At 38.9% G+C, this 22,249-nt stretch overlaps 1 protein-coding gene across 12 annotated transcripts in view; it reads left to right on the plus strand.

The window, feature by feature from the left end:
• The first annotated feature begins 86 nt into the window (after window positions 1–86).
• Window positions 87–22,249, plus strand: part of LOC117323238 — a 38,763-nt gene continuing 16,600 nt past the window's right edge. For all 12 annotated transcript variants that reach the window (XR_004531689.1, XR_004531687.1, XR_004531691.1 and 9 more), the window contains exons 1-6: window positions 87–197; window positions 16,556–16,687; window positions 20,301–20,448; window positions 20,561–20,775; window positions 21,191–21,361; window positions 21,673–22,043. Coding sequence is in view for 1 of the 12 variants with exons in the window: in XM_033878307.1 (XP_033734198.1) it covers window positions 16,631–16,687; window positions 20,301–20,448; window positions 20,561–20,775; window positions 21,191–21,361; window positions 21,673–22,043 (962 nt within the window). In the remaining 11 variants the exon portion in view is untranslated. The remainder of the gene's footprint in view (window positions 198–16,555; window positions 16,688–20,300; window positions 20,449–20,560; window positions 20,776–21,190; window positions 21,362–21,672; window positions 22,044–22,249) is intronic.

Consider the following 22,249-nt stretch of genomic DNA (forward strand, 5'->3'; position numbering starts at 1 on the left):
TGTCAATATTATTGTTCTATATATTCTTACCTACATATCTATAAGTTCCGAACGTCAACAAACTCGTCATAGCCGCGTTCTGGTAACCGGAAGCTCATGAATATAAGGAATGTCAATGCAGTCGACAGGGATGTGATTACTGACAGCGAGCTTATAACGTGTTCACGGACAAAACTAACATCACAGAGAGTTTATAAGTAAGTGAAATGATCAGTAAGGAATGTAGAACTAACTCCATACTCAAAGACTTTTCTGAATACCAGTGATTTCTATCGTTTCGCAAAACGATGATGGTTACCATGGCATGCTAACGATAACTACTGCAGTACTGTACTGGAGTCGAGACATGTCATAAGGCCTAGGCTATCGATGCATTTGGCTTGCTGTTGAAAACAATGCATCTAATTTGCAGAGTGGGAGATCTACTGATAGCACACAATTCGCTGTTAGATAACTGCTTGTTGATATTTTATGTCCTTATCAATTTTTCAAAACATTACATGCAGACATTTTTAATTAGGCCAGTACTTCAGTACTGTAGCTCAAAAGGCAATCAATGTTAGACCTGTCTTTTGCTTGCAAAATATTTTATGTATAAAAATACCATCACTTCAGTGTACTTTTCCATGTATTATTTTTACCAAAGAGCATTTAACATTCTATTGCTTGTATATTTGTATTGTAAAACAGTGCTCTAGAAGATGCATCACGAAATACAAAACCTATTACAGATCACTAGCCAATACATATTAAAGTACAATTTTGAGTCAAAAGTCTTTCCGCATAGTTTGATTTTACTATTATTTCTTTGTATATTGAATTTTTTCAATCTTTCACCCTAACTTCATTCATGTTAGTATTCTATTGATGTTTTATGTGTCGGTAAAGAAATATATAGATATTCCCCATGTAGAATACTGATGCACAATACCCCATATGTTAGAAGAAATTAATTTTTTTTTCAAAGTTACCCATGGCACCGTCATCATTCATCATCATCATCATCAAAAAAAAAAGAAAAAAAGAAATGAACTCTGTTGTTTTTATCATGGTGACTATATAGTTTTACTGTGCATAATTGTTCATACTCACAACATGACTCGATCTGTTGTTTAATGTAACCCACAGTTTCAAATTACTAGACTAAAATGATTTTTATTCTGATTATTTGACATGACTCTGTTCATAGTGTTGTTTTAGGTAACCCACATTTTCCTAGACTAGAATGTTTTTTATTCTGATGATTTGAGTTTAGCCAGAGTGGCACAAACAAATCTTTCCAATAAAAATGATATATATTTATCAAATACATATAGGCATGAGAAGGTGTAAAGTTATATAGAATAAAACATTGGTGTAAAGTTATGTAGAATAAAACATTGGTGTAAAGTTATATAGAATAACACATTGGTGTAAAGTTATATAGAATAACACATTGGTGTAAAATTATATAGAATAAAACATTGTCATAGGTTATTACAATCAACCTAAAGTTGTAATCAATACAATAAGGTTATGTTGAAAGTTGATGTGCTATTTCTGGCAATAGAGACACAAAAGATTTTTTTAAATCTAAAAAACAAGGTAAAGTCGAAAGTGTGTGCATCCAGCATGTCAGGGATTCTTTAGGGTTGGAATCTTTCTCTTCTTAGTGAAAATGTGACAATTGAATTTGCTGCTAAATTCACTAGGTGCTATAGGAAGTCCCACATAGGCTGCCTAGCCCTTACCTCCTTTGATTTATACATTTGTTATTATGTCTGACCAGTCATGGTTTTGAATACAAATTGTGTCAGTATGCTGTAAATGAATGAAACTATTGCTAGTGACTCCTGTGTGAACAGCCTCTGTAACCTCAATGGAGATGCAGTCACTTTAAAGTGGTTTTGCACATATCCGTTTACTTTTGTATGACACCAAATTCACACTCATACCATAGCTAGAGTTAAGTTTGTAAAGGGAAAGTAAGAAGCTATATGGCACTCACCTGTTTACATCAAGACTTCTGGAGTTCACTAGCTTCTTCCATTTATAAAAAAAGTCCTACTACTAAGAACTTGTTGCATGCATCAGATGTGTATTTTAGTTGCACTGTAATATAAGGTGTCTGGTGTTTCATACAACAGGTCAGAAAGTTGCTCGATACATGATCTTTTTTCTTAATTCATTACCGAGGGACATTGCAAAACATCTTTTTCACAGTTCAGTACCGAGGACCATTACAACACATCTTTTTCACAATTCAATTTCAGTACGAAGGTCCAATTACAAAACATCTTTTTCACAATTCAGTACGAAGGTCCAATTACAAAACATCTTTTACACAATTCAGTACGAAGGTCTAATTACAAAACATCTTTTACACAATTCAGTACCGAGGGACATTACAAAACATCTTTTACACAATTCAGTACGAAGGTCCAATTACAAAACATCTTTTACACAATTCAGTACCGAGGGACATTACAAAGCGATCTTTTACACAAGTCATTGCAATTTTTATATGTATTAATTAGCTAATAAATATTCTTATGTGTAAGCAAATTGCTTAAGACCCCATGTTTGAAAAGACTGGACCAGGTTTTTGGAAGACCCTTGAGAGTAGATAATCCTGGATGAGGGAATGTCTTCTTAAAATGGGAAGGGCCCCTCCATTGAATAACAAAATGAGTTTAACACCAAGTTTATCTATGTTTTAACACATCTGATTTCCTGGAAAAAGTGATTAAGCTACTGAAATTGTTTGATGTCAAAGGTTGACTGAAATCCCTGCTAGTGCTTGATTACAAGATGCCTAAATCAGTTAGGGATACGTACCCTTCCAAAAGAGTTGTTTGACAATTTTAGTTTTCCCAATGTAAGTTAATTTTAATTAGAGGCATTTATACAAGATGACAATTTTAGTTTACCCATTGTTTAAGTTAATCTGGAGGTTTACAAAATGAAATCACTTTACAAGTGTAAAATAAAAGATGGAACATGAAAAGCTGTTGAATATTGACAAACTATTAAGTGAACAACATTTCCACATGACATGTAGAAAAGGCTATAAAAATTAATAATTGATTTATATAACAGGTTGCACAGACTATGTATTGGATATATACCTTAGGTAGTTGAAGGTAGCTGTCACGACTGCCTGGTATATTGATTGCATTGATTAATATTGTTGTAGAATTGGCAAGTGTAATTTCTTTAAATTTTCATTTATTTATTCATATGATTTTAATGACCTATTGAGTTTTGATAAGAGGATGTCATATCTTATCTTTACAGGTTGTTTCACACATAGGGTATAATATTCTATCTCGTGCAGTACATACAATAAATGAGCAATTAAAAACACGAATAATTGCCATAAAGAAGTGTTATGATAACTTAGGTATAGTATTAGTATAGTTGCACCTTGACTGACTAAGAAAACCATATATATATACTGGTGTTTGGCTGTGCGCCCCAATTCTATGGTCCCAGTTGGATGTATAGTGGCCGATTTAGGAAAGAATTGCTGACAGTTAATATACAATGGTTTCAATCCAGCAGTCTCCATTGTTGATAAGATGTCTGCTAAGGTAGGGAATGATGCATTGCAGAAATTATTGATCAACGCTGTTTCTCAATGTAAATATAATTTTCTGATATACCAAGTTTATCTAGTATACACTATTGGAGATTATGGTACACAGTAGTGATATAAAAATGGGAAAAGGTTCTCATAGTCATAAAATATAGGAATATTCAAACAATTGTACTATTGGGTGAGTTCTGTATCATTGACAAAAGTGTTTACCTAGCCAGCCAACTTTGTAAAATGTTAACATTTAGGGTTATGTTCGTGTTGACATGGAAATGTGTTGGTGTGTTGACGTGGCAATGTGTCATTGTGTTGACATGGCAATGTGTTGATGTGTTGACATGGCAATGTGTTGGTGTGTTGACATAGCAATGTGTCATTGTGTTGACATAGCAATGTGTTGGTGTGTTGACATGGCAATGTGTCGGTGTGTTGACATGGCAATGTGTCATTGTGTTGACATGGCAATGTGTTGGTGTGTTGACATGGCAATGTGTCTGTGTGTTGACATGGCAATGTGTCGGTGTGTTGACATGGCAATGTGTCATTGTGTTGACATGACAATGTGTCTGATTTGACATAGTATATTCTAGTATGACTTGACAACTGTTGAAGATGTGTCAGTGTTGATGTTCGATGGGCCATATTTACATAAGACAGATTTGGATGTCATATACCTGGGTACTGGGTAGATGTCATTACTTTCTTAAAAAGATATTTGTCCTCTCAACAGCCAAGGTCATACCTATTTATGCGAACAATTATCTGCAAGCTTCAAACAATGGTATAGCCCATACTTAGTGCTACCTTCACAATCCTAGGAGACTGTATTAAAAGTTATATGTAGCTGTGTATGATGTGTTAGAACTGACTTGTATGAGGAGTCTGAGTGTCACTGGGTCAATATTCGACATTGGCTCTCACCTCCATTGAGAGTCTGAGTGTCACTGAGTCAATATTTGACACTGGCTCTCACCCCATTGAGAGTCTGAGTTTCACTGAGTCAATGTTCGTCATTGGCTCTCACCCCCGTTGAGAGTCTGAGTGTCACTGAGTCAATATTCGACATTGGCTCTCACCCCTGTCGAGACTCTGAGTGTCACTGGGTCAATATTCGACATTGGCTCTCACCCCCGTCGAGAGTCTGAGTGTCACTGGGTCGATATTCGACATTGGTTCTCACCCTATCGCGAGTCTGAGTGTAACTGGGTCAATATTCGACATTGGTTCTCACCCCCATTGATAGTCTGAGTGCCACTTGGTCAATATTCGACGTTGGTTCTCACCCCCATCTGGAGTCTCTTCCCCGAGTGTCACTGGGTCAATTTTCGACATTGGTCTCACCCCCGTCACCTCATGGTGGTACAGAGTTATAAAAACCTCACACTTACTGATTATGTCTAGAACTGCTAATCTACATTGTGGTAGGAGGAAAACTAGAGCAATGTCATAAGAATCTTTATTCCATCTATATATTGATTTTGCATGAAAGTTACACTGTCTGCAGGATCCAGCGCAATGGCTAACTGAGTCTTCCACTGCAGGTGGTACCTAGACTCCTTATACTGGTGTGATTAGCTGCTGCTAGGTGCTTCTCCTGCAAATATACCCACAAACCAAGACTAGACTTGTGCATGATTGGTGTATTACCATGGAAACACATGTAATCTAGTGAACTGACTGCACAAGAGCCCAATGACACTTGTTTGTTCTGGTCATGAGGATTAGATCTGCTGAGAGTTTCACAATGACATTATGTATGTGTTAACACTAACACTGGGTGTGATGGCCATGTGTGTGACATGCTGGGGAGTGGGTTGTGTGTAATACCATGTTTGTGACATGCTGGGGAGTGGGTTGTGTGTAATACCATGTGTGTGACATGCTGGGGAGTAGGTTGTGTGTAATACCATGTGTGTGAGGGTTGGGTTTGAGTGACCACCACATGTGTGAGGGTGTGTAACTATCACATATGTGAGGCCTAGATGTGGATGACCACCACATGTGGGAGGATGGGGTGTGAATGACCATCACGTGTGGGAGGGTGGGGTGTGGATGACCACCATATGTGGGAGGGTGGGGTGTGGATGACCACCATATGTGGGAGGGTGGGGTGTGGATGACCACCATATGTGGGAGGGTGGGGTGTGGATGACCACCATATGTGGGAGGGTGGGGTGTGAGCAACCACCACAGTTCTAGGTTTACTTACCAATCAGGGTGGAGCTTACCCCAGTATTATAGCGTTGTATCAATCAGGGTGGAGCTTACCCAGTATTATAGTGTTGTACCAATATGGATGGAGCTTACCCCAGTATTATAGTGTTGTACCAATCAGGGTGGAGCTTACCCCAGTATTATAGTGTTGTACCAATCAGGGTGGAGCTTACCCCAGGATTATAGTGTTGTATCAATCAGGGTGGAGCTTACCCCAGTATTATAGTGTTGTACCAATCAGGGTGGAGCTTACCCCAGTATTATAAAGTTGTACCAATCAGAGTGGAGCTTACCCCAGTATTATAGTGTTGTACCAATCAGGGTGGAGCTTACCCCAGTATTATAGTGTTGTATCAATCAGGGTGGAGCTTACCCCAGTATTATAGTGTTGTACCAATCAGGGTGGAGCTTACCCCAGTATTATAGTGTTGTACCAATCAGGGTGGAGCTTACCCCAGTATTATAGTGTTGTACCAATCAGGGTGGAGCTTACCCCAGTATTATAATGTTGTACCAATCAGGGTTGAGCTTACCCCAGTATTATAGTGTTGTTCCAATCAGGGTGGAGCTTACCCCAGTATTTATTTCAGTATTAGTTGAGTCTGGACCTGAATGAGTTCAAACATAATCAATATTTTAAGCCTAATGTAGAGAAACATAGTTTAAGTATTGCAGTTTCTAGAAGTTCTTGTAGGTTTCTTGTACATACACTTGTGTAATAGGTGAGGAAAAATACAATGACCAGTCGAGGACTTGAACCTGTGACCTCTGAACTCTTAGACAGATGCTCTAACCTTTTGAGCTACCAGGCCACCAGTGGTCTGCCGGTCCAATTCCGTTACACTGCTGCTTATTTGTGCAGCTGGATAGAATGGAAATAATCAAGTTATTTGATATTATGCATGGAAGTTGTAATTTTATACAATTGTAGTTTCCATTTTCTGTAGCACTCTGCATCATTAAGGGTATATACCACATACTGGGTCGTGTACAATGCTCCCCCACTGATAATGTCTGAGGGATTTATTAGTTTGTACTCTATCTTCAGTCTCTCCTTTGGATCAATGTGTTTAGATATATGCCACATACTGTGTCATACAATTGTTAGGTATTGTATGTGAGTTGGTACATATTTGGACATGGAATGTTACATACTGGACAGTCAAATATCTGTAGATAGAGTTATCCCCCATTGTTTACAATGTCTCACTTTATCTCAAGATATTCCATGCTTGGTCACCTGCAATTGCCAGATCTTGTGAGCACGTCTCTTGATAGTGAAGTGTCATGTTCTGAATTTTGGGTCTCTTGCCCTTAGCCATATGGAGTTATGGCCCTTTGATTACAGTGTCTCAGTTTTCTGGGTATACAGTATTTCATACTTGTAGGTCACCCCCAATTGTCACCTGAGATATATAGAGTTGTGGCCCTTTGTTAGTTTCCGTGCCAGATTGGCAGTAAACGACTTTAATTAGTTTTATTCTAATCGTCCTACGTCCATCATTGGTCCATAAACAATCCTTTTTTTTTCACTTTCTTGAAAAGTACTTTAGGGACATTCATATGTAGATTCCCCTTGGTCCCCAATTGTGCCTATTCAGTTTTAATTCTGATTGGAAAAACAAAATGGATGACGCTAGTGACAGGCAGATATCTTGGATTTTGACAGTTGAAGTTTGTTAATATCACTGTTTCTTGAAATGTACTGGCAGGATATTTCTCAAATACCACATACTAGGTTTCTCTTGGTCCCTAATTGTGCCCTTTCAATTTTTAAACAAAATGGCCAACAGGCATCCATCCTGGATTTTGACAGTAGCAGTTTGTCATTACTGTTTCTTGAGAAGTATGGAGGGATATTTCTCTAACTTCACATGTAGGTTCCCCTTGGTCCCTAGTTGTGCCCATTCATTTCCTAGTCTGATCAGGAAAACAAAATGGCCGATAGGCAGCCATCTTGGATATTGACAATTGAAATTTGTTATTGATACATTTCAGAAAGTCCTTCTAAGATCTTTCTAAGACTTCCTATGTAGGTTCCCACAGATTATCAAATGAATTAGAGGAAGATAGGAAAGAAGGGAAAAGTAGAGAAAAGGTCAGTCTAAGGGCTGATAAAAATGATTCAGCGGTGGATGCCAAGATCCCTCCGGGATCTCTATATGTAAACATATCTACATCAGTACACACAGGGTTTTGAGTTGTGGGTATATGATTAGGGCCCATATATTTATGATGAGTTTGTGTGGAATGTGTTTTATGTGATTTATTACTGAAAATTTTGTCAAAGAGTAGGCTATAGTTGGACCATGAATATTCCTGAGTGATAACCAAACACTACTGTGATAATGGTGAATTGATTCAAGGTTATAAAGTCACATAGTGGTATCATTGTAGCTGCATGATGTGTTGAGCAGGACATCCAAGTTTTAGTCTTGATTTCTGATAAATTACATAATATCTGTCCTTGGGTATTCCATAAATATCTGATTGTGGTAAATGGATGACATTGACAGTCCAACACACTACTGAGTCAGGCCGAGTGTGGGGTTTGGCTGGATTTTCTCCTGCAGGCTAGCGTCCGTGTACAATAACATCACCAGGGACTGATTTCCTGATGAGATTTCCACTCCATGACTAGTAATTCTGTTTCAGTTTAAAGTTTCAAGGCTGCTGCATTGAAACCTGTACTTTTGTTTGATAGAGTTCCAAATCATGATGGTAATGAGTTTTAAAACATAACACCTAAGGTGTCAAGTCTTTCCTTTGGTGGTACTGCAGAGTTAGCTAATGGTAATTAGGGAAACTGCTGGTGCCAGATATCTGTATCAACATTTATCTTCCTTTTTGTTGTTCGGAGTGAATTTTCTTTTTTGCAATCGAGTTGAAGTATTATAGTGAAGTATTGGAGTGGAATTGGATTCCAACAAAAACAAAGCAAAGTTGAGATGTTTGCTTGCAACAGGACAATGTCCTGATTTTCCTATAAATTGATCTTTGTAGATGCTTTCCCAAATTAATGCTGGTTAAAGAAGTAGGCGTTTTAAGTCTCGGTATAGCCATGTTGTCAATTTTGTTTGTTTACTCTGCAAAAATAACTCAATATATAATATACAGATGATTGTTCTTCCATCTATAACTAATCACATTTCTACCACAATACCCTGTGTTATTCAACTCTCAGACCATCAGTTAATCATTACAGCTGTTGATTAACAATCTGTTTATACCACACGTGGTATAAACTCTGTACGCATTTCGATTGGCTAACACGGTGAACTTCGACCCAAGCTGCAATTGTTATTGACGTCATCAATAATCTAATTACGTCACATCACCGGGTCCCGGACGTCACCGGTACACTTTATTTGCAAACGCGAAATTATTCTTGGCCACGTTTCCCTTTGATTCAAGCCGATATTATTGTGGTAGAAACAGGTCACACGACTTGTGATTGTTGGATATGGAATTTATTTCACACTCGTAAGTTATTTTTTAAAAGTTGCAAAAAGCACTCGCTAAAGCTCGTGTCTTTTATAACTTTTAAAAAATAACTTACTGGTGTGAAATAAATTCCATATCCAACAATCACTCGTTGTGTAACCTCTATGTGCACTTTACCCAAATCTACTTATTTATCTTTTTATTCTGTTTCCTATATATATGGTATTCCCAAAGTAATGAAAAAGGGATGTGTTTCATCAATCGTATACATTATGAATTATTTATACACATTCCGATGGGATTAAATCAAAGGCATGTTCATGTTGGATTATTGAGCTTAAGATTGGGGCAGTGTAAACCTAAACTGTACGGCTACTTATAGTTAATAATAAATGTTTACAAAATAGGGGTAGTTTAGTTTGTCACTAAAGTATTATAGTGTTGTAGTTTGTATATCATGTGTGTCACTGGTTGGGTAGTGTTGTAGTTTGTATATCATGTTTGATGTGTCACTGGTTGGGTAGTGTTGTAGTTTGTATATCATGTGTGTCACTGGTTGGGTAGTGTTGTAGTTTGTATATCATGTGTGTCACTGGTTGGTAGTGTTGTAGTTTGTATATCATGTGTGTCACTGGTTGGGTAGTGTTGTAGTTTGTATATCATGTGTGTCACTGGTTGGGTAGTGTTGTAGTTTGTATATCATGTGTGACACTGGTTGGTAGTGTTGTAGTTTGTATATCATGTGTGTCACTGGTTGGGTAGTGTTGTAGTTTGTATATCATGTGTGTCACTGGTTGGTAGTGTTGTAGTTTGTATATCATGTGTGTCACTGGTTGAGTAGTGTTGTAGTTTGTATATCATGTGTGTCACTGGTTGGGTAGTGTTGTAGTTTGTATATCATGTGTGTCACTGGTGAGGTAGTTTTGTAGTTTGTATATCATGTTTGATGTGACACTGGTTGGTAGTGTTGTAGTTTGTATATCATGTGTGTCACTGGTTGGGTAGTGTTGTAGTTTGTATATCATGTGTGACACTGGTTGGGTAGTGTTGTAGTTTGTATATCATGTGTGTTACTGGTTGGGTAGTGTTGTAGTTTGTATATCATGTGTGACACTGGTTGGTAGTGTTGTAGTATGTATATCATGTGTGACACTGGTTGGGTAGTGTTGTAGTTTGTATATCATGTGTGTCACTGGTTGGGTAGTGTTGTAGTTTGTATATCATGTGTGACACTGGTTGGGTAGTGTTGTAGTTTGTATATCATGTTTGGTGTCACTGGTTGGGTAGTGTTGTAGTTTGTATATCATGTGTGACACTGGTTGGGTAGTGTTGTAGTTTGTATATCATGTGTGTCACTGGTTGGGTAGTGTTGTAGTTTGTATATCATGTGTGTCACTGGTTGGGTAGTGTTGTAGTTTGTATATCATGTGTGTACACTGGTTGGGTAGTGTTGTAGTTGTAATATCATGTGTGTCACTGGTTGGTAGTGTTGTAGTTTGTATATCATGTGTGACACTGGTTGGGTAGTGTTGTAGTTTGTATATCATGTGTGTCACTGGTTGGGTAGTGTTGTAGTTTGTATATCATGTTTGGTGTCACTGGTTGGGTAGTGTTGTAGTTTGTATATCATGTGTGTCACTGGTTGGGTAGTGTTGTAGTTTGTATATCATGTGTGTCACTGGTTGGGTAGTGTTGTAGTTTGTATATCATGTTTGATGTGACACTGGTTGGTAGTGTTGTAGTTTGTATATCATGTGTGACACTGGTTGGGTAGTGTTGTAGTTTGTATATCATGTGTGACACTGGTTGGGTAGTGTTGTAGTTTGTATATCATGTGTGACACTGGTTGGGTAGTGTTGTAGTTTGTATATCATGTGTGACACTGGTTGGGTAGTGTTGTAGTTTGTATATCATGTGTGACACTGGTTGGGTAGTGTTGTAGTTTGTATATCATGTGTGACACTGGTTGGGTAGTGTTGTAGTTTGTATATCATGTGTGACACTGGTTGGGTAGTGTTGTAGTTTGTATATCATGTGTGACACTGGTTGGGTAGTGTTGTAGTTTGTATATCATGTGTGACACTGGTTGGTAGTGTTGTAGTTTGTATATCATGTGTGTCACTGGTTGGGTAGTGTTGTAGTTTGTATATCATGTGTGACACTGGTTGGGTAGTGTTGTAGTTTGTATATCATGTGTGTCACTGGTTGGGTAGTGTTGTAGTTTGTATATCATGTGTGACACTGGTTGGGTAGTGTTGTAGTTTGTATATCATGTGTGTCACTGGTTGGGTAGTGTTGTAGTTTGTATATCATGTGTGTCACTGGTTGGGTAGTGTTGTAGTTTGTATATCATGTGTGTCACTGGTTGGGTAGTGTTGTAGTTTGTATATCATGTGTGTCCACTGGTTGGGTAGTGTGTAGTTTGTATATCATGTGTGTCACTGGTGAGGTAGTAGTTTGTAGTTTGTCATCAGTTTGATGTGAAACTGGTTGTTAGTGTTGTAGTTGTATATCATGTGTGTCACTGGTTGGGTAGTGTTGTAGTTTGTATATCATGTGGACACTGGTTGGGTAGTGTTGTAGTTTGTATATCATGTGTGTTACTGGTTGGGTAGGTTTAGTGTTGTCTGTAGTTTGTATATCATGTGGACCACTGCGTTGGTAGTGGTTGTAGTATGATATCATGTTGACACTGGTTGGGTAGTGTTGTAGTTTGTATATTCATGTGTGTCACGGTTGTATGTTGTATTTGTATATATGTATGTCACTGGTTGGGTGGGTTTTTGTAGTTTGTATTTTTGTTTTCACGGTTTGGGTAGTTTTGTAGTTGTTTCTGTGTGTCCGGGGGTAGTGTTGTATTTGTATATCGTGTGACCGGTTTGGGGGGTAGTGTTTTGTTTGTATATCTGTGTGTCATATTGGGTAGTTTTGTATTTTTGTATATCTGTGTTCACTGGGGGTATGTTTATTTTTATATCATGTTGACATGGTTGAGTATTTGTAGTTTGTATATATTGGGTCATGGTTGATTTAGTGTTGTATTTGTTACCGGTGCCCTGGTTGGGTGTTTTGGGTTTTTTGTATATCATGTGGGGGTCACGGGTTGGGTGGGTTTTTGTAGTTTGATTCATGTGTGCACGGGTGGGTAGTGTTGTGTTTGTATATCTTTGTCAGGGTGAGGTAGTTTTTATTTTGTATTCATGTTTGATTGACCTGGTTTGGGGTTTTATTGTTATCTTGTGACACTGGTTGGGTAGTGTTGTATTTGTAATCATGTTTTACACTTTTTGGAGGTTGTTTTTGTATAAAATTTTACACGGGTTTGGGTAGTGTTGTGTTTGTATATCATGTTGACGGGTTGGGTAGTGTTTGTTTTGTAAAATCAGGGGCACTTTGGTAGTGTTTAGTATGTTACATTTACATGGTAGGGTAGTGTTGTAGTTTGTATATCATTTTTACACTGGTTGGTATGGAGTTTGTTAACAGTGGACCTGGTTGGTGTTTGTATTTGTATATCTTTTTTGATTGAACTGGTTGGTTTTTGTTTTTTATCATTGTGACACGGGTTGGTTGGTTGTGTGTTTATATTGTGTTCACGGGTTGGGTAGTGTTGTATTTGTATACATGTGACCCGGTTGGGTAGTGTATGTTTTTATCATTAGTCATGTTGGTAGTGTTGTTTTTTGTATTCATGTTGTAACGGGTTTGGGTAGTGTTTTTTTTGTTACAGTATGTCATGGTTGGGGTAGTTTTTGAGTTTTTTTTATTGTGACACTGGTTTGTAGTTTTGTAGTTTGTATTCATGTTGACACGGTTTGGGTAGTGTTTATTTTGTTTTTTCATGTGTGACATGGTTGGTAGGGGTTGTGTAGTATTCATGTGTGACACTGGTAGGGTAGTTTTTGTATTTGTATATCGGTACCTGGTTGGGTAGGTTGTATTTTGTATATATGTGTGTCACGGGTTTGGGAAAGTTTTTGTGTTTGAAATTTCATTTTTGTCACGGGTTTGGGTAGTGTTGTATTTTTAATCATGTGTCATGGTGGGGTAGGGGTTGTTTTTGGTTTTCCCTGTGTGCACGGGTTTGGGGTAGTGTTGTTTTTTGTATTCGTGTGACCTGGTTGGTAGTTTTTGTATTTTGATATCATGTGACACGGGGGGGGTTGTTGTGTTTTAATCTGTTTGCACGGGTGGTATTTGTAGTAGTATATAGTTGACATGGTTGGGTAGGGTTGTGTTTGGTATCATTTTGGACACGGTGGGTGTGTTGTATTTTGTATATCATTGTGTCACGGTTGGTATTTGTATTTGTTTATCATGTGTGTCCTGGTTGGGTAGTGGGGGTAGTTTGTATTATGTATGTCACGGTTGGGTAGGTTGTAGTTGTTTTCAGTAGTCACTGGTTGGGTAGTGTTGTGTTTGTATACCCGTATCACTGGTTGGGTAGTTTTTGTATTTGTATTCATTTGTCCTGGGGGGGGATGTTGTATTTTGTTACAGTGTGTCAGGGGTTGGGGTAGTGTTGTAGTTGTTACATTAGTCCGGGTTTTGGGTAGTTTGTTTTTGTATATCATGTTGTCAGGGTTGGTATTTTGTTTTTTGTATATATGTTTTCCTGGTTGGGTAGTGTTGAGTTTTTATATCATTGTTTCACTGGTTGGGTAGTTTGTGTTTGTAATCATGTTGCAGGGGGGGTGTTTGTTTTTGTAATATGTATGTCATGGTTGGGTAGTGTTGTAGTATGTATATCCATGGTGTGACACTAGGTTGGGGTAGTGTTTGTAGTTTGTATATCATGTTGTGACCACTGGTTGGTAGTGTTGTGTTTGTATATCATGTGTGTCACTGGTTGGGTAGTGTTGTAGTTTGTATATCATGGTTGTGTCACTGGTTTGGGTAGTGTTGTAGTTTGTATATCCATGTGTGTCCACTGGTTGGGTAGTGTGTAGTTTGTATCTCATGTGTTGTCACTGGTTGGGTAGTGTATAGTTTGTATATCATGTGTCCACTGGTTGGGGTAGTGTGTTAGTTTGTATATCATGGTGTGTCACTGGTTGGTAGTGTTGTAGTTTGTATATCATGTGTGTCACTGGTTGGGTAGTGTTGTAGTTTGTATATCATGTGTGACACTGGTTGGGTAGTGTTGTAGTTTGTATATCATGTGTGTCACTGGTTGGGTAGTGTTGTAGTTTGTATATCATGTGTCACTGGTTGGGTAGTGTTGTAGTTTGTATATCATGTGTGTCACTGGTTGGGTAGTGTTGTAGTTTGTATATCATGTGTGTCACTGGTTGGGTAGTGTTGTAGTTTGTATATCATGTGTGTCACTGGTTGGGTAGTGTTATAGTTTGTATATCATGTGTGTCACTGGTTGGGTAGTGTTGTAGTTTGTATATCATGTGTGTCACTGGTTGGGTAGTGTTGTAGTTTGTATATCATGTGTGTCACTGGTTGGGTAGTGTTGTAGTTTGTATATCATGTGTGACACTGGTTGGGTAGTGTTGTAGTTTGTATATCATGTTTGGTGTTACTGGTTGGGTAGTGTTGTAGTTTGTATATCATGTTTGATGTGACACTGGTTGGTAGTGTTGTAGTTTGTATATCATGTGTGTCACTGGTTGGGTAGTGTTGTAGTTTGTATATCATGTGTGTCACTGGTTGGGTAGTGTTGTAGTTTGTATATCATGTGTGTCACTGGTTGGGTAGTGTTGTAGTTTGTATATCATGTGTTACTGGTTGGGTAGTGTTGTAGTTTATTTGTATATCATGTGTGTCACTGGTTGGGTAGTGTTGTAGTTTGTATATCATGTTTGGTGTCACTGGTTGGGTAGTGTTGTAGTTTGTATATCATGTTTGGTGTGCCACTGGCTGGTTTGTATTATACATGGTAGCTGAAAGTGAGAATATCCTGTCTTTTCTGCTGCTGATGGATCAATTGTCTGGGCCAGCCGGCTGTCCCTGTGGCCTGTTAGCTTGGTATACAGCCAGATCTACCCACAGACAGTATAGACCGACCTTGCATCATATGTAGGAAAGTTCATGAAAGCTTGATGAAAGGGGAGGAAGGGCTGCTCTACCGGTTAGGAATCAGGAATCAGTCACCATATTTTACTGCACTTTAATGATTAAATAATTTAAAGTTGGTGATAGATTGTTTACAGAGGTTAAATTGTTATTTAACCAAAATATGCAAATATGTGCATGGTGTTTTATTAAATATTGATGTATATCATGCATCAATTAATAAATCTCATTAATGTGAGAGAGTGTAATTGATCGGTGGAGTCCTCAGTACAATATGTGTCATCATCATTACTCATAGACATTTGTGTAATCTCTCCACCACATATTGAGATTTAATCTGTCAATAAGTCGGAGACTTCCTTGAGAACGGTTCAATCCGCAGAATTTCAGACTGTTTGGTAGAGGAGTAGAATTGATATTCTGTGCTGAAGTTTAATACATAATCAATTTAGCTAAAATGTATTTATTTTCAAAATGATCTCCATACAAATCTAATAGCTTTGCCCCATAGTTTTGAGATTGTGAATCGGTCAATTTATGTTAGCCATTTATAGAATTACATTAATTGAGGAGTAGGAGGGGGTTGGGTTGTGATCTAGCTTGCTTACTTTGTCTAATGCTATAGCCTGACAAAGCGATGTTGCTGCTCAGGAGTACTAGTCTGACAAAGCCTGACAAAGCGATGTTGCTGCTGAGGATGTGATAATTCCTGGAAATCTGCAGACATTGTTTGGCTTTGTTATCTTTGAATGAACCTCTAGAAGTACTACACTGTATATTGTTTGATTAAATAAAGCTTAACTCATCCAAGTCACTCAGAACTTTCCTGTCTACACTTTTAATACATAGGAGACATTGTAGAGTGTTGTAGAGCATAGTTTATTGAGTAAAGACAATATGTACTGTATACATGTATTATTGTCTAACAAACTTCAAACATACCAATAAAAAGTCACAATACTGGTAGTACATAGTATACATTAACAACCTTTAAATAAGGAAAATATAAATATATATACATGTACCAGTATTTATGCCTAAAACTTCAGTATCTTACTGAGTGCAATATAGTCGGAAGTACACAGCTGTCTAACAAGGATATCATCAATGTTCTATTTAATGCGTGATTATCTGTTTTCTCAGAACCAGGATATGAAGAAAGTATGACATTGGATAATACAGTGTGAAAATGTATGATTATTTCATCCAATCTCAGAATCCTGAAGTTACCTGGTGCCCCGGCCCTCAGTCCAAATCTTGGTCATATTAAGCAATATATTTATCCTTTGTTTACAGTGATGTCCGAGCGATGGTCAGATAATGGGGTAACTTGGACGTAGACAGTCCGGACATCCGGCCAGGGGGGTCACCATGACAACTGAGGACCTTCTACAGGCCAACCAGGTGGTCAAGGACCGCTGGAAAGTGGTAAGTGTGATTATTTAATGTTAGATCGTCGGGTTTATTGCCTGTAATCAATATAATCGGTGATAAGATGTTTTACCTCTGTCAAGGACCAATTAATCATGATCCTCTATGATATTGGTTTAACATTAAAAACTTTTAAATCTGTATTAAACCTGGATTGCATTATAACAATATATTTCTGGACATATCTACGATGTACAGTGGTACATTTTCAAAAATATTGATTGTTTTACGTAATTCTCTTCAACTTACAACAATCAAGTCTTTCACTGATTTGAAAATTATGATGATCGATTTTTGAAGTCATCAGTGTGAGAAGACCCCTAGATCTGATGGGCCTGGGTCATCCGATCTGGTTTGTGGGCAAATATATACTACTTAATGCCTCATAGACAAGTACAAAGGTTTTGTCTTACCTGTAATGAAACAAGACTATGGTGTTACGTATCCAACAGTCACAGTGTCAACATTTCACTTTATAGTTTGGCATTTATGTTGGATGCTCAAAAAATAAAAGTCCAACTTTAGCCAAACTTGTCTGTTCATTCTCTGTAAATGATGGGTGTGTTGAGATGTGATTGTTTGAATTTAAGGATGCTGGTTATTTGGACTTGAACGTTTTGTGTTTAGCTCAGTTTCTCATAACCTGATATATAGATCCATTGTAATATGGACAACTCAACACTCCCTACAGATTAAATAAAGTTTATTTTTTTGCTATATATTTGGGTTAAAAACCTTAAGGGCCTGTCACACTACGACGTTCTCACCAGCGTTCGAGTAACGTGTTGCGAAACGCAGAGGAACGTCGACAAACGTTTAGGTTTGGGTGTGCACAAAAATTCACGACGTTCTACCAAAACGCTACTTACGCGTTAGAGGAACGCTACACGAAAGTTGGCAGGCGTTACTCGAACGTAACTCGAACGTCAGGACGTTCCCTGGACGCTAGGCGGACGACGGTCCATCAGGATTGAGTGTCCAGCGCGTGGCTAGCGCTTGGGTAACGCCTGTGTAACGTCCATCGAACGTCTATCCAGCGTGTCGCCAACTTTTCTCAGCGTTCACTGAGCGTTATTAACGCTCATGTAACGCTCTTTTAACGTATGTCAGCGTTCTGAATTTTTCCAACGTCAGTGTAACGTCCATGTAACGTCCTTGTAACGCGCCTGTAACCTACTGGTAGCGTTCAGGAGCGTTTGACAGGCACTTGCCATATAAGGGGCTTGCAGAGGCCACGCCAGCCCTGTTGGAACTTTCACAGAGTCAAAAGCCCTCAGAAGAATGACAGACCAAGAGAAACACCAGTATGCTGTTGCTGCTCTCCTGCATCACAACAATATCCTGCAGTTGGCATTGCACCAGGTCAAGATGTCCAAAAAGAAAAGGAAGAGGAGAGGGAGAAAGTGCTGGGTAAGACCATGGATAGGAAGGCGACCTCAGTTTGGAGTTTATGACAAGCTGATGGCTGAACTCAGAGCTGAAGACCAAGCCTCCTTCCACAACTTCCTGCGCATGCCACCAGAGATGTTTGATGAGCTGAGACAGAGAGTTGGTCCCAGGATCACCAAGAAGGACACTCGCTTTAGACCGGCCCTCGACCCTGGTATGAAGCTGGCCCTGACTTTGCGACACCTTGCCTCTGGTGACAGCTATGCATCGCAGAAGTTTGGCTGGAGAGTACCTCACAACACACAGTCACTGGTGGTCAGAGAGGTTTGCCATGCCATACGCCAGAAGATTGGAAGAAAGTTGCTGACAGATTCTATGAGAGGTGGAACTTCCCCCATGTCCTGGGAGCATTGGATGGCAAGCATGTGGCCATTAGGTGTCCTCCAGACAGTGGCTCCTTGTACTACAACTACAAGGGGTTCTTTTCCATTGTGTTACTGGCCCTTGTGGATTCTGACTACAAGTCCGTGTGGGCAGATCTTGGAGGCCTGGGATCAGCATCCGATGCCCAGATCTACAACTCCAGTGAGCTGAAACATGGAGCTGAAGAAGACCTACTTGGGTTTCCACAGCCTACACCTCTCCCACAAGACACTACAGATGTGCCATACTTCTACATTGGAGATGACGCCTTTGCCCTGAGAACCTACATGATGAAGCCCTACAGTCTCCGTGGTTTATCACAGGAGGAGCGCATCTACAACTACAGACTGTCGAGAGCCAGGAGGGTCGTGGAGAACGCCTTTGGGATCCTTGCCAACAGGTTCCAGGTGATTCTGGGTACTATGCAGCACAAGCCAGAGACTGTGAAGCTGATAGTAAAGACCTGCTTGGTCCTTCACAACCTGATGAGGGTCAGGTATCCAATGCTGCAGAACCAACAGTTGGACCAGCAAGCAAGTGCAGAAGAAGACTTTGTGCCTGGTGCCTAGAGAGATAGCTTTAATCTGGAAGACACACAGGTTGTTGCAGGCCCCAACACTGCGACCAAGGAAGCCAAGAAGCAGAGGAACCTCATCAAACACTGGGTCAATTCCTCAGCTGGGGCACTGGACTGGCAGGACAGGATGGTGTAGACATGGACCCTAGTGCTGCATTGCAGAATGGACTTAATCTAGACTTTACTTTTTGGTAGACACAATTTTTAGAAACTGAAATATTGTATGTAATTTACAATGACTTATTTGTAGATAACCATAATAATAAATGTCATATTGTCCATACGGTAAAAATACGTATTTGTATTAAACATTGTTACAAAATAAAATATTGCCTGAATAGTGGTATAATACTTATACTTGTATCTATCTTTATTTAGAAAGAATGCAAATAAAATATTGACTGTGTAATAAAGTGAGAGGAATCAAAAAACATATAAATAAATTAGCTGCAGGTTGGCGAAACGTGACAGGAAGTTACACAAACGCTGCACGCGCTACTCGAACGTTACAGGAACGCTAGGCAGACGCTGTGGAAACGTCGAGAACGTTGGATAGACGCTGGAATAAACAATGAAACGCTACCTGGACGCAATGCAGACGTTACCCAAACGCTATGAGAACGCCATCAAAGCGCTGTGGAGGCTATCAAAGCGCTGAGAACGCAATGGAACGCTAGATTTTGCTGCTATTTTCGACCACAAATGTCACCTGACGCTGAGTGAACGTTGTCTGAGCGTTACCCAAGCGTTACAAGAACGTTATAACAACGTTGACCTAGAAACTCAATTTGAAGAACGTCGACATTCCCCGACGTTTCTCCAATTTTTCAAAACGCAACCAAACGTCCAACAAAACGCTATAGTGTGACAGGGCCTTTAGATTTTGAGAAATTTATATAAAATCTGTATTGCTTCTCCATATGATTAACATATTCTTATATAGCCAAATAGGAATGAATTCTGTAATAAATCAGATTAATTTTCTTTTCACAAACAGTATTTTTTGCGGTAAAAATTTCATATTTAGGTAAAGAAAAATTAATTAGTGATGATGTATACATGTCTTATATCAGTGCAGTTTAATTGGATCACTGTGTTTTAACTTTTAACCAGTATTTAGAACACCAACTTGTCACACTATAGTGCTAATGAGTTTTTAGTAACATAGGTTACAGGCAGACCAGGGAAGGAAGATTTTGGATTTTCATTTTGTGTTTATAGGTTAGGAAGATCGGAGGTGGAGGCTTCGGTGAAATCTATGACGGCATTGATCAGGTGACCAAAGAGAATGTTGCCCTCAAACTGGAATCAGCGAAACAGGCGAAGCAAGTGCTCAAGATGGAGGTGGCTGTCCTCAAGAAATTACAGGGTATGTATTGGAGTAGGAAGTGTCCATTATAAGATGTTGCTATCCTTATCTTGATGGTATAATGTTAACCTCCAATATTCCACATATATTCTGATCTACTGCTGTTTTGTAGGACATGACCATGTGTGTCGGTTTATCGGCTGTGGCCGAAACGAGCGGTACAATTACGTGGTGATGACCCTCCAAGGTAAAAACTTGGCAGAGCTACGACGGAGCCAGTCACGGGGATGCTTCACGCTCAGTACGACACTTCGCCTTGGCGCCCAAATACTCAAAGCCATTGAGGCAATACATGAAGTTGGCTTCCTCCACAGGGATATCAAACCAGTGAGTATATGGCCAGGTCTTCATATCATGTATTGTGTACCAGAAATTTCTTATAGAAGTCAAATCTGTTAGAAGCATTAAATCTTACTGGAACAAAAGACTGATGATCTTGAACTAATTTCCAGTAAAGGTTACAGACATCGTGATAAAGCTTCACACAACTTATAAACTATTATGATTACAACATTTGCAGAATAATTTGCAGAATAAGTTGTAGTAACTTATACAAGTCACTCTATTTTGCCTGGATGGACGAATGGGAGTGGGTCTCACTATGAAAGTAGTATCTGGAGAAAACCAGTGTGGTCAGGAAGGGGATATATATACATCCACAATTTTTATCATTAATAACCTTGACCTACTTCCAAGGTCACATGTCCCTTTGGTATAATATTTCCTGTTATGTATGTTCCAGTCTAACTTTGCCATGGGCAGACTACAGAAGGACAGTAAGAAGGTGTTTATGTTAGACTTTGGTCTGGCACGACAGTACACCACTCCAGCCGGAGACGTACGCCCACCAAGGGCGGCAGCTGGCTTTAGGGGAACAGTTCGTTACGCTTCAGTGAATGCACACAAAAATAAGGTAGGTCTATATTCTAGTGAAACATTTCAACTCTTGGAAATCTTCCAACTCCAAACAAAATATCAGTCTTTTCCATGATCTTTTCATCGATACAAAATCAAATTTGATATTTTTCATTGAAATAAACGATTAATAATCAGCAGCCTCGGACATTTAATGTTCACAGAGGTAAGTAATCTATAATATGAAACTTTACGTTAAATTCCTTATAAACTCTTGTTGTTTTACTGTGAGAGTGATGTAAGATGTTAGATTTATTAGTGAAAAGTTGTGTATATAGCTGAACATGTTATCCTTCATCCCCCCCTCAGGAAATGGGTCGCCACGACGACCTGTGGTCACTGTTCTACATGCTCGTCGAGTTCCTGGCGGGTCAGTTACCATGGCGTAAGATAAAGGACAAGGAGCAAGTGGGTAATATGAAGGAGAAGTATGACCACACACAGCTGCTGAAGAACATGCCTAACGAGTTCCGATCATTCCTTGAGCACATTCTCAGCCTAGATTACTTTAACAAGCCTGACTACAGTCTGTTACACAACTTATTTCAACAGTGCATAAAACGCAAGGGCATCAAGGAACCAGATCCGTATGACTGGGAGAAAATCTACACTGATGGATCTGTCGCTACGACAATCACAACTTCACCTCCTATAGGGATCAAGGCCACACCAGGAGCAGGGTATTTGATTTTAATAATTCTAGTAACTTCTGGAAATTAAAAGGTTTATAAATGTAGTGTAGATTTTTCCTGCTGTCTAATCTGTTTTATTTATTCAATAAAACTTGTTATAATAAAATGACAAAAAACTCTTAGACTCAGGTTTAGTACGGGATAAACCTATTCTGGTAGCTGTTCAATTATCTCGTAATGGTACAATTTCATTG

Source organism: Pecten maximus, chromosome 3 (genome assembly GCF_902652985.1).
Source record: "Pecten maximus chromosome 3, xPecMax1.1, whole genome shotgun sequence".
Classification (NCBI taxonomy): Eukaryota; Metazoa; Mollusca; class Bivalvia; order Pectinida; family Pectinidae; genus Pecten; species Pecten maximus.